This window comes from Phalaenopsis equestris, unplaced genomic scaffold, assembly GCF_001263595.1.
Source record: "Phalaenopsis equestris unplaced genomic scaffold, ASM126359v1 Scaffold000021, whole genome shotgun sequence".
Taxonomy (NCBI): domain Eukaryota; kingdom Viridiplantae; phylum Streptophyta; class Magnoliopsida; order Asparagales; family Orchidaceae; genus Phalaenopsis; species Phalaenopsis equestris.
The window spans coordinates 724,384-738,417 of NW_018164463.1; the positions used below are offsets into that span (position 1 = coordinate 724,384).

The 14,034-nt window shown below is 33.6% G+C and overlaps 1 protein-coding gene across 1 annotated transcript in view; it reads right to left on the minus strand.

Annotated features, from left to right (window-relative positions):
- Positions 1 to 1,505: 1,505 nt before the first annotated feature.
- The window catches only part of LOC110018402 (protein OPAQUE1-like), a 98,465-nt gene continuing 85,936 nt past the window's right edge, over positions 1,506 to 14,034 (minus strand). The window contains exons 13-15 of the mRNA XM_020715703.1: positions 2,493 to 2,588; positions 1,969 to 2,348; positions 1,506 to 1,851 (exon numbers count right to left, since the gene is read on the minus strand). Coding sequence (XP_020571362.1) covers positions 1,506 to 1,851; positions 1,969 to 2,348; positions 2,493 to 2,588 — 822 coding nt within the window. The remainder of the gene's footprint in view (positions 1,852 to 1,968; positions 2,349 to 2,492; positions 2,589 to 14,034) is intronic.

Consider the following 14,034-nt stretch of genomic DNA (forward strand, 5'->3'; position numbering starts at 1 on the left):
AACCAGATGCTCATGTTTTGAGTGAACCCTTCTGGCTGCTTCATGTAAATCTGCTCCTCCAAATCACCATGCAAGAAAGCAGTTTAAACATTCATCTTCTCCAAATGCAAATCCCAAATAGCTACTAATGCAAGCACTGCCCTGATTGAAGTATGTCTGACCACATGAGAAAAGATTTCATCATAATCTATCCCCTTCTGCTGTGAAAATCACTTTGCTACTAGTCGTGCCTTGAACTTTTCCTCTTCTTTTTCTGATACTATTGGTTTCCTTTTGTAGACCCACTTGTAACCAATATCCTTCTTTTCCTCAGGAAGCTGAACTAGCTCCAATGCGTGATTTTTCTGCAAAGACTCCATCTCCTCAACCATTGCACCCATCCATATCTCTTTCTCCTGGCTGGTGATAGCTCCTTGAAAAGTGGCTGGATCATCGCTACTGATGAGAAGTGCACATGAGACCATGTCTTCATAACCCAATCTGTTAGGAGGCCTTACATTGATGAGTCTTTGTCTATCTCTGGCTAGATTATAATTCTATAGATCATCTAGAATAGAATCACCAGGTGTTGGATTTGAACTTTCATTTCTCTCAGAAGCTACTGGTTGTTATTCTAAATCAATCTGCACTGCATCTGAACTGTAACTCTTCTCTGGCACCTTGTCTTGATTCTGCTGTAACATAAATTGCTCATCAAAAATTGCATCTCTAAAAATTGCATCTCTGCTGATTGCTGATTACCATCTTCTTTGCAATCGAATCCCAAAACTTGTATCCTTTCAAACCTTTCTTGTAGTCCAGAAAGATGCACTTCTTGGATTTTGCATAAAGTTTTAATCTTTCAACTCCACGTGCATGCACATAAGCAAGACAACTAAGCAAGACAACCAAAAATCCATAAGCAAGACAACCAAAAATCCATAAATGATCGAATTTAACTGGATTACCTGTCCATACCTCTTCTCTGACCTTGCCACCCAATGATCCTCGAGGTGATCTATTGATGAGACAGAATGCTATATTCACAGCCTCTGCCCAGAAACTCTTAGGAAGCCCTGCATTCAGTCTCAAGCACCTTGCCCTTTTAGTTAAGGACCTATTCATCCTTTCTGCCACACCATTCTACTGTGGTGTCTTGCATACTGAAAAATTCCTCTGAATCCCATGCTACTTACAGAACTTTTGAAACTGCAAATTTATGTACTCTGTGCCATTATCTGATCTCAAATACTTGATCTTTCTGCCAGTTTGGTTCTCCACCTCAGCTTTCTACAGCTTGAATTTCAGCTTTCTACAGCTTGTTTCTACAGCTTGAATTTAGAGAAGACTTCATATTTCTGCTTCAAGAAATACACCCAAACTTTCATGGATAAATCATCAATAAAGGTAATGAAATACTGAGATCCTCCCAATGACAACTCCTTAGTAGGACCCCATACATCAGAATGCTCATAATCAAGAATCCCTTCAATTTTGTGCTTTCCAGTCATAAAACTGACTTTAGTCTACTTTCCAAGAATACAGAACTTATAAAGATCGAGCTTGTAGCCTTTAACACCATGCAACAGGTTACTTCTATGCAATTCTGCCATCCCACGTTCACTGAGATGACCCAAACGCGTATGCCATAGCTTTGTACTGTTATCATTTGACTCCACAGAATGAACTTCACCTACAATTATATTCCCCAACAGTTTGTAGATATTTCTTGTAGTTAGCTTTCCTTTCATCACCATCAACGCACCCTTAACAATTCTGATGGTTTCCCTATCCTCATATGCCTTAGGAATAAAACCATTTCTATGTAGAGTTCCCAAGGAAATCAAGTTCTTCTTAAGATCTGAAATATGTCTGACATTACATAACGTTCTAACTGTGCCATCATACATTTAAATTTTGACTTCACCAATGTCAGCAATATTGCAACATCTATCATCACCCAAATAGACTTAGCCAGAATTAGTTAACCTGTATGAAGTAAACCACGCCCTGTTAGGTGTTATATGATAAGAACACCCTAAATTAAGAATCCATGCATCTGTGAACTGATTTGATAAAACTGAAAGCATATCACCATCACTGCAATCTGAACTGTCATTCTGTGCCACATTTACATATTTCAATGACGTATCACCTTTCTTCCTAGTTTGCTTCTTGAGCTTTGGACAATCTCTCTTGATATGACCTGGCTCCTTGCACTTGTAGCAATTAATTTCCCTCTTGCCTTTGGACTTTGATCTAGAATTTTGCCTTCCAGAACCCTCTTTTTCTTTTTTCCTTCCATGATCCTGCTTACCCTTAATATATAAACTATCGCCGTGAGAGCTTTCCCTTGCATTCTGCTTCCGCTGATTGTGAGCCAACAATGCTGCAGTAATCTCATCAACTTTGATAGCTTCTTTACCATATGTACGAGTAGTCACCAGGTTTTCAAAGGAAGAAGGCAATGAATACAATAAAATCATCGCTCGATCTTCATCCTCAATACTCACATCAAGCCATGATAAATCAGTGATTATTTGATTAAAGCCATTCACGTGCTGCGCCAGATCAGAACCTTCTTGCACCTTCAACCCATACAACTTTTGCTTCAGATACAACTTATTCGTCAGAGATTTATCCATAAATTGAGTTTCCAATTTCTTCCAAACTTCTCTTGGAGATTTCAGATTCATCACGTGATACATAACTTCATCTGTCAGACATAGGCGTATAGTTGCTGCCGCTCGCTGTTGTAATTCTTCACAATCTTCATGCTCTATGACATATGGTTTTGTTGCCCGCAAAGCTTTCAAGATTCCCTATTGCTCCAACAGATCTTTCACTCTTGTTTGCCACAATCCGAAGTTACCAGTTCCATCGAACTTCACCACCTTGAATTTTGCACCAGAAAAAGCCATTTAAAAATAACACCTGCAACAAATTATTTTGCAAAAATTTCTCTGCAAATCCTTGCTCAGAAGATTTTCGAAAAGAAAAAGAAGGATTGAAAAAAGCCTCTTAATTAAGCTTCCTTAATTAAGTTTTTCAAAAAAGTAAAAAAGTTTTTTTTTTTGAAAAGAAAAAATTGAAATATGCTCTTAATTAAGCTTCCTTAATCAAGACCCCCTTAATTAAAATATTTACTTTAATTAACGAATTTTAAAAAAACTTTCCTTCTTCCCGCAAAGGAATAAATCCTTCTCCGCAGCCTCGAGCAAAGAAAATTTTAATTAAGTTTCCTTAATTAAATATTTTCTTTAAATCAACTTAATTAAAAATAAATTTTTGTTTAATTAAGTTGAATTCAAAAACTTTCCTTCTCTGTTCGAGCAAATATATCCCGCACTGTGTTTGATGGAATTTTTGGAAAGAATGATTTCCTTCCTTCCCAAATCCTCTCCGCAAGCAGCGCCGAGACCTCCACAGTCAGAAATTCTTTTAGAAACCTTCTATCCTGCTCTCTGTAACAACAGAAAAGGCAATTTTGTAATTCAAGCAAAATTTGTGATGGAATATTCCTCTCTGGTTTCCTCTCCGCTTTGTTTTGGAGTCGCGCTGGTGACGAAGCCACGCGGCCCTTGCCAGACTCCTTCCACGCCTCGCAAAATCCTACTCAAAGCCCTTCCGACTAAAAGCCGCAAACTCTTCCTCGACCGAATTCGAAACCTGCAAACTCCAGTCGCAGCCGTGCACGAGCGAAGAACAACTACGATTGAACAAAGAATTGCTGCCACGATCACAAAAATTCCTCCTACCGAATAGCCAAACTTCATTTCTCGAGCCAAGCAATCCATCGAATTTGTCTTCTTTCTCTGTCGCAGCCCTGGCAGCAGCTTTGCCAAAGTCTTCTAGTTTCCTGCGTCGAGATTTTTTCTTCTTTTCCCTCGAACTTGGCTCTGATATCACTTATCACTTGTTGAGTGTTGAGAAATTAGGGTGAAGAAAAACAGTAATCGACACAAATCCAGAAGAACACAAAGATTTAACGAGGTTCGACAAAGATGCCTCGGGAGCAGAGTAGCGAGTTCTTTCACTAATTCATAAAAGAGAATATAGAAATCAGGGATACCTCCTGGGGTTACTAACAGACCTATTTATAGCCTGAGTAATCTCTAAGTACAATACATAATTACAACATTTCCCCTGTACCGTACCGTGGGACTTTCCCTCGCACCCCCAACCCACGTAACTTCCCGATTTGGACAAATTCTTCCTCCTCGCTCCACTCCGCTTCGATCCAGTGTTTGTCCCTATATGTTATATGAGCTCCACTCCGCTTCGATCCAGTGTCTGTCCCTATATGTTATATGAGTCATAACATAACAAATACCATAAAAAAACTACATTTTTTGCATCATTCAGATCTCTGTATTCAACAACTGTTGTCTTCAACACCGTCAATAAAACCATTGGTTTAGCCCTGTAGTGTCGAACAACTTTTCGGAAAATTCATTAATACCATGCCCCTTCCGATCCAATGTAGTTGAGTTTCCTATCTAATCCTACCTCAACCTCCCACAACTTCTTATAAGATGAGGAATTTGATGGAGCTCCTCATTAAAATCCGCCCACTACATATTTCCATCCTCTCCTCATGCTTAGGCTTAGTCATTCTTTTGTCATCTAAGTTCGGGACATCCTTCATTGATGAGAAGCTCCTTCTTCATTGATCATGACTGCCGACTAGAACTTAAGCAAGAGGAGTTGAAAATTAAGGAGAACCATTTACATTTGTTCCTTCTCCACTAACACTTCACGAAAGATGAATTCTTTCATGATTTTTTCTATAGAACTGTTCTTTTCTTTTGGGTAAAGATTCAATTTTCCTAATTATTAGTTTGTAAGTTGTTCAACGTTGAAGCTTATGGGCTAGTCACAAAACACTGATGAAGTGTGCAACATTAAAGGTAGAAATGATCACATTACTTAACAACATGATTTTTTTCCTTCACCTAACTTTATGTAATCATCGTTTATTTCATTATCTTTTATGGCTATGTTTACTATACAAAATTTCTCCATTATTAACAACTATTTAGCTGTAAATGTCATGCTTTATATTAGTAGAGTGACAATGAATGAAGATGCATTACATTATCATAGCGATGATAATGAGAAGAAATTTGTACAATTTAATGAGCTAGTGGGGTTCACTCAAATTGATGACACAATGATTGCATCAAAATATTTAATTAATGATTACTTTGTATTGAGCATTATTAAGAGGTCATAGATGAAATCAAGTTATATTAGAGATGAATGTACGAGTTTTTATATATGACCATCAATTGAGATTTAATTTTCAAAATGTCACAAAAAGTTTGTAATGTTTTTGTTTGCTTGAAGTGATACGTACTATTGTGTAAGGCCCAAGAATATAAGTGCACCTAGACTTAAGTTAAGGCCACATCAAGCTTTTTTGAGTCGTTGTTAGGGAGCGATGGTGTAGTTAACTTTGTAAATATTAGTTGAACCATTTAGAATTGACTTAGAAATCTGTATTATTAGTTTTTGTGTGTAATTATTTATTTGTTGAAAAAGAAAAAAAAATCTTAAAATATATTTTGTGTGTTTGTTAATGTGTTTGCATGAAACCTACTAGTTGAAACTTTAGTTAGTGAATGTGTAGCACAACATCTAAAGGATTTGAACCCTATGATTCAAAGCTAGAGAAAGCCATTAGCAAGATTAGAAAACAAAATAGTCTTCATGAACTTATAGAAAAAATGGTGAACAATCAACAAATCAACTTAAATGCCCAGGAATTGATTAATGAACATCATAACACCTATAGACCAATAAAGGATTAAGCCAATCCTACGACGAATAAAATTCACTTAAATCTGCCATAGAAGCAAACACGTTTGAATATAAGCCCTTTATCATCTAAATGGTGCAAAACAATTAATTTTGGGAAACCCACACTATGGATCCAAATTTACACTTAACAAGTTTCTTAGAACTTAACGTTACATTTTACTATAATTGCATGTCAAACGATGTTGTCAGGCTTAGGATTTTACCCTTTTGTTTGAGGGATAAAGCCAAAATGTGGCTAAACTCATTAGCACCTAGATCAATTAGGACATGAGGTGAATTAGCCCAAAAATTTCTAACAAAGTATTTACCACCTTTAAAATTATCTAAACTGTGGAATGATATTATTTCATTTTTCCAAAATGAAGGTGAGTCAGTATACGAGGCCTGAGAATGATTTAAGGAGCTTCTTAGGATTTTCCTACAACATGCATTGCCCAATTGGCTAATTATTCAAACTTCTTATAGTTGTTTAGTAGGATCCCTTAGATCAATTATTGATGCCGCTGGTGGATAGCTCATATTAAAGACATTTGATGAGGCTTATTCTTGGACTAAGGAGGTGGCCACCAACGACTTCCAATGGTTTTCTAAGAGAGTAAACCTCAGGAAGGTAGCTAGTGTACATGACAAAGATGTGCTTCGATTTAACTTCTCGGCTAGCTGCTATATCTTGGAAGCTATGTTAATTTGGAATGAACCAACCTCAAGTACCTCCAGTAATTTTGAAAATTTCATTTGAACAATTGGTTGATCCTATTACTTCATCATTTGAGACCCTAATTGCAATTAACAATAGTCCAATTTCAATAATCCATGTTGGAAGAACCATCCCAACTTTAACTAGAGCAACAACTCTAGTGGAGGAAACTAATAATGGTGCAACAACCAATCAAATCTTGCAGGAAATTAGAATAACCTCATTAGTACCAACTATATACCTTCTTATACTTTAAGATTTAACTCTAACCCATAATTCAAGGAAAAGAAGATGTCTTGGGAGGAGTTTGTATTATAGATGGGGAGTCAACTGCAAAGTCAATGTGGAGCAATTAGGAACATAGAAAACCAATTGGGAGAAGTTTCTAACTTACTTAGTAATAGATCACAAGGAACTCTTTCTAGCAACACTAAGATTAATCCTAATGAGAGGAATGGTCAGTATGTTAAAGTTGTTAAGGAGTGGAAGAGAATTACAGGATATTGTTTGGAAAGATGTTGAATTTGAAAAGGAGAGTATAGAATCTAAAATACCTTTGGATGACATTTCTAAAGATTTAAGAAAATAAGTCCCACCAACTAAGAGTAACCACCTCAAATTTCCTTAAAGTCTCTAGAAACAAAAATTAGATAAACAGTTTTTGAGATTTTTTGAAGTATTTAAGAAGCTGAAAATTGATATTCCTTTTGCAGAGGCTCTGGAGCAATTACCTAGTTATGTATAGTTCATGAATGACATTCTTAATAAGAAGAGGAAGTTTAGAGATTATGAGATGGTTGACCTTTTGTTAGGAGTGCATTAACATCATTTAAAAGAAGCTTCTTTGAAAGCTTTTGGATATTGGGAGCTTTACTATCCTACATGCACTTAGTGAGAAATTTTATGGCAAAGTATTATGTGACCTTGAAGCTAGTATAAACCATATACCACTATCTATTTTCAAAAGGTTAGGATTAGGAGAGGTGTCTCTTATGATAGTGACCCTTCAATTAGCTAATCAATTGATCCCTTATCCAAGGGGGGTGATAGAAGATGTTCTTATAAAGGTGGAAAGTTTATCTTTCCTGTTGATCTAATTGTTTTAGATTTGGAGGAAGATAAAGAATCTCCCATAAAACTAGGTAAACATTTCCTAGCCACTAGAGGAGCCATGATAGTTGTGTAAAAACGTGAATTCTATAAATAATCAGATGGTGACATTTAATGTATTAAAATATATGAAGTATCCTTTTGAAGGAAATGAAGATGTATGTTTTTGTATGGATTTAACTGATTATTTATGTAGTTGTCATTTTAGAGATAACTGTGAAGTCAAAATAGTTGAGCCACAATTGAATGAAGAAAACATATAAAATTCAGTAGAATCTTTAGATGAATCTGCTCTATTGGTCGAAGAGAATTCAAAAATTATTTATGAAAGGTTTGAGATACTAGATACAACAGAGAATAGTAAGCCTCTCATTCCTTCTATTGAAGAACCCCTTGAACTTGAGATAGAGGTGCTTAACAAATACCTAAAGTGTGCTTACTTGAGGAAGTGATTTACATTACCAGTTATCATATCCTCAGATTTGACTCACTCAAAAGAGGAGAAATTAGTGGATATTATGATGCATTATAAGAAGGCTTTTATATGGACCTTAACAGATTTAAAGGGGATTAGTCCCTCTATATGTATATAGAGGATTCTGATGGAAAATAAATGTAAAGCCCAAAAAGATGCTCAAAGGATATTAAACTCAATTATTAAAGAAGCAATTAAAAAGGAAACACTAAAGTGCTAGATGCATGTATTCTTTATCCTATATCAGATAATGCCTTGTTAGCCCTATTCACTGTGTTTTTATGAAAGGAGTGACGGTATCTATAAATGAAGAGAATGAATTAATTCCCATTAGATTTGTCACTGGGTAGCATATATGTATAGATTATAGAAAATTTAATTTTTTTACTAGGAAAGATCACTTTCTATTACTTATTGTGGAACAAATGTGGATAGGTTAGCTGGTCATTCATATTTTTGATACTATTTGATTGAAACAAAATGTATTGTTCACACTAACCATTATGCTGTTAGATATCTAATGTTGAAAAAGGATGTCAATCAAGATTGATTGGATGGGTCCTTTTGATGCAAAAATTTGATACCAGAGTAGCGGATAGAAAGGGTACTAGAATCAAGTAGTGGACCATTTATCAAGACTGAACTAGAGAGAATTCATGTGATTATGAAGTTGATATTAATGAAAAATTTTCTGATGAATAACTATTTGCTATTATTGAATGACATATTTTTGGGTATGCTGACATAGTAAATTTCATAGTTAGTGATATTATGCCCTATGGTCTGACATATGATCCCGACTTCTATGACAGTACTACGAAGCATGGGTTATATTCTTAATTTTTCTTACTTATATTTCTTACTTTACAACAACGCCAAAACCTTGACTCTAAAGCAAATAAGAGTGCAATTATTACATTTAAAAATTAGGATACTGATCATAATCTCTTATGCAGTACTATGAAGTATGTGATTATATTCTCAATTTTCCTTATATTTTTTTACTTTGCAACGTCACAAAAAACTTGATTATGAAGCAAATAAGAATGCAATTATTATATTTAAATATTGGGATACTATGCAAGTATATGTATCATTATCAAGTAATATGAAACTTTTTTATTAAGCCTTGAATATAAAACCCATAGGGAGAATTTCAATCTTTAAATAAGTCAGAAGAAATTAGATAAAAAATTCTATTTTATAAAATATTCTTACTCAAAATATAGATGTTATAATGGGAATCAAAGTTTGATTCTTTTTGGTAATTTTAAATAATTGAAAATAAAGTAAAAAACTAACTAAATTTAACTAGTTATTTGTAAGATGAAGGCAATATAAATTCCTTACCCTTACTAGATATGTTATAAAGAACATTGGCTAATTTAAAGTTTTAATAGTTTTGAAGACGAGCTAGGCAGGGAAGATACTAGCTCTCACTCTAGAGTCCCCTCTTCTCCCTCCACCTAGGGGCTAACATCTCGTATCAAAACCTAAACTGAATTGGGGGCTTTAGTCTGTCGCTTTAAAGTCCTCTAATTATTCACTCTTCAAAGTTTATTTCCCTATTTATTTGCACTCAACCATATGAATTACATTCTCATCCATACAATCACATGTGTTTCTCACCATAACATCTTAATTGGCTAAATCAAGAAGAAAATGAAGTACAAAGTTTAAAATGATCCCAACTTATTCCAACATTAAGGATTAATGCTTCACACAACTTCCATCCAACACTTAATAATTTATCATTTTAAGGAAAAAGATAAAGAAAACTACTCAAAATTCATGAAAAAAAACAACCACACTTAAGTTTAAAAGTAGAAATCATGTAAACAAACAAGAAATCTAAATTAAAACCAAATGTAGTCACAAAGATAAAAAAAACTTATCTCAAATCCTCTCCACCAAACTCTTGAAGTTCCTTTGAATCTCTTCTCTTCCTTTCTCTTACAATACTCTCTACTCACTACAACTCCTCTCCTTCTCTCTAAAAGTATCCAAATTAATCTAAGAGAGAGAGGCATCAATGACTAATTTGGGGTGAGAGTGAGGGGTAGGGTGGCCTTTTAATCCAATCCAAGTCTTCTTTTCTAATTTTCAAAAAGGTGATTTGGTGTTTCCTCAAAATGTGTCCACATTCAATGAAACTTTCAAAAGTTTCCTCCTTTCAAAAGCCATTTGAAAGTATTTTTGTGTCCATTAACCATATCCCACATTTACACTAAGAGTTGCTTCAAAAACCCCTTCAAAAATTCATCCAAATTCATTGAATCATTAAGTAACTACCTTCGGTGCATAAGCAAGTTATGTGGCACTTAGGCGCGACCTTCTCAGTTTTCTTTGTGATTAAGCATCAATCCTTGGTGTTTAGACGCCAAAGTTCTTTTGCACACCTTCTTCATTTTTTATCCAAATTTGATCCTTTTACCCTCCTTTCACCATTTTTCATCCATTTGATTGTACCTAAAAAAAACACCCAAATACCTTCCATTAAAGCTCCATTAAGGCATATTATCCTTAAAAATATGTATAAAAATGTGTACATAAATGCTATGTATTTTAGGTGTATCAATTGTAAATCCCTCTTAATGTAATGTTCTTGTCCTTCCTTTTAATACTTGATGCCCTGACACTCCAATCTTTCAAAACCAAAATAATTAGATTATGTAAATGAGTTTGTTTAGGATATTCTAAAATTTTGATCTAAAAATATAATAGTCCAATTTAGGATAAACTTTAGGGAATGAGACCAACATAGAGTTTAGAAATCTTTAATGTAAAGAAGTCTGAAAATATGAGTTCCTATCTAGTTCAGAAATATTTGTAAATTCTCAAAGTATAAAGTTTATGCATTCTATCTTCTCAACTTAAATTTTTTTTAAGAATAATTATACTTACTATATTATTTCCTTATGCTTAGGAGTTTCTCAAGTCCTATACTTTAAAAAGGTTTCTCACTTGTTATACTTTTAAAAGTTCAGATGTGGAACCAATTTTTGATTAAGCACTAATCCGCAAGCTTCTCCCCCTTTTTTCTTTTTCTTTTTCTTTTTATCTTTAATTTTCTTTTTTTTTTCTTTTTTAGGTGAGGGTTACTATATCTTAATAGACCTTTAATGATTTTGAATCCCACTCATCTTTTCCTAAAGCAAAGTTTTGATATATATCCTTTACTTAAAATTATAATAATAGTTTTCAAAGTTTTTTTTAATAAAAGAAATTTAAGTTTTGAAAATAAAATTCTAACCCTTCGATATTTTTCAAAAATACAATTTCTCTTAATAAAGATAGTTACACAATATTTATCATTTCTACACTAAAACCTTTTAACTTTAAATTTTTCTTCATCACTATACGTTTCAACTAAGTTCTATAGGTTTCAACTAGTTTATCTTCATTACTATAGGTTTCAACTAAATTTTCTTACTCATTTTTATGTTCAAAATTTTAATTCGCTGATATAACTTAATACACATAATCATTTTTTTTCCAATCAAAATCAAATTTGTTTGTAGCACATTTGAGAACAAAAAAAATTTAAGTTTTAGAAATTATTTTTCATCCCCCAAACTTAAATTTTCAATAAGATAAAAAATTTTAGCATCATATTTATATAGAGGCAGGAATAAAAACTAAAAATAACATGCTTACAAAAAATTTTTACACCCTAAATATACAAGTACAAAAATTAAAAATAGGAGTAAACATTAATTGATCAAATTTTAACTTATCTATAACATATTGAGTTTCATTAGACTTATATGTAGTAGAGGATAAAATTAAAGTAAATAATCACACTAACAAACATTTACAAATGTAACATAAAGAAAATACATGGTAGTAAATTGAAATTTTAAACCTGAAGTTCTTAAGTGAAAATTATTAATATTCTAAACCTTCCTAATATTCAAGATTAAATTCAACACAAACCAACAAAATACACTAGACAACACAATTAACACAATTACTACCATAAAAACAAAACATAACTACTCAAAATAACACAAATACATCACAACAATATCTAACAAAACACAACAAAATACAAACAATAGTAACAGTCTAATCCATTACAACACAAAACAAGGTAACAGTTCAATACAACTACACTACATAAAGTTCACAATTTAAAACTAAACTATTCAAATTAAACCTCATCCTCCTCATCCTCCTCCTCATCATCATCACTATTCCAAAAAGTAGTAGGATTATATGAAGGGTATTGTGGATATGAAGGAAAAACCACACTTTGGTCACCCTTGATAAGGTTTTCCAAAGATGAGTGAAATTTTTCTTCAGAGTCATCGTGTCTCCTCATATAACCATCCATATGATCTACAAAATTCTCCAAATTTAGTACCTTGTCGACAATATAATTGATGCTATTTAACATCCTTCACAATAATTGTGTTTGCAAATCAAAAGTAGAAGCCTGACCTTTAGATGTGGATGCACGTGAAGTAGAAGCATCGGAACTTCTAGAAAATCCTCCTCTCCAGCAAAAAATTGAATGTTGTGAATAATGTTTCACATTAATGCATGTGATAGGCTTTAGAGGTTGCAATATCTCCTCCCAACTATCAAATCTAACACCAGCCTGCTCACACAAGGAAAAATTTAAGGATGTGAATCACAAACCTGAAGTAGTGGAAGCTATAGCAGAACTGATGATCGTATGATAGGTCAAAGATCCAAAATCAATCAGCATGAACTATTGAATTTAATAGCTTAAAGTAGCTTTATCCCTTGTAACTTCAGAGAGGTGATTGGTTGGTAGTAGAGGAGATGAAATAAAATAGTGCCACGCTTTCGATGTGGCATCTAGCTTTGACGTAGGGAAATTGACTCTCCTTTTATTTGTTATCTTCCATAGTCCTCTTCCCATAGTCAATAAAGATATGATCTCCTCAAACACCTCCTCAGTCGGATTATAATTTGAATAAAAGCATAATACACTAGGGGGCAGCTGGTAAGACAAATTTATAACCTCAGGAGTGAAAGATACTGCTTTTCCTCAGACCATAACTTGATCTTCTTCAACTTCAGGGATCAATATCAAAATTCACAATTTAGAACTCTCAAACCACAAAAATTACATCTACAACAGAAAAATAGCAAAATTATTTCCACTATTGGCAAACTATTAAATCTTCAACTGCTCCACCCAGATTTTTGAAATAGTGCTGAAGAACCAATTTTCTTGATTGCAGCACTTCAGTATATCTGTCCTGAGCTTTTGAACTAACGAACTTACTAGAATCAAAGTTGAACTTCCCCTTGCTGCTCTTCATCCTTGGGGCTATTTCTAAAAATCACAAAAAATTCACAATAAATACTAAATTTAAGTCTAAATCACTAAACTTAATTTCTAAAAGCTTAAATACATTTTTCTGTATTTTTCATAGATTTTTCTCAAATTTTCATGATGAATAGTGATTTTCAGTGAAATCCCCAATGTACTCAATATACATGGTTTAAATAAAAAACTTTTACATATAAGTGAAGCTCTTACCTTATGAAGATGAAATCTAGCAAATTTGGCTTGATTCTCTAATGAAATCTTTGCTCTAGAAGAAGCCGTAGATCCAAAATTGCAAACTCAAAAGGAAAAAGATGACACCGAGGGTCAAAAATGACATTTTTTGGCTCAACTTTTCACTTTTATCCATTCACAAACCGGTTTAAGTCATTTTTTGGCTCAACTTTTCACTTTTATCCATTCACGAACCGGTTTAAGTGAATCGTCGTTTAAGCGTATATGGTTCGGTGCTTAGGTTCCTACCTCTCGGGTAGTCCAGCGCTTAAGCGTGGGGTTTTGGCCTTAAATGCCAATGCACAAATTTTTAGATTTTTGATTTTATGTGAAATGCACATCTAGCTTAAATCAACCACCTCTAAATGGTCTTATAAAGCTTAATAACTATTTTCTTCCCCTTCAACTTTC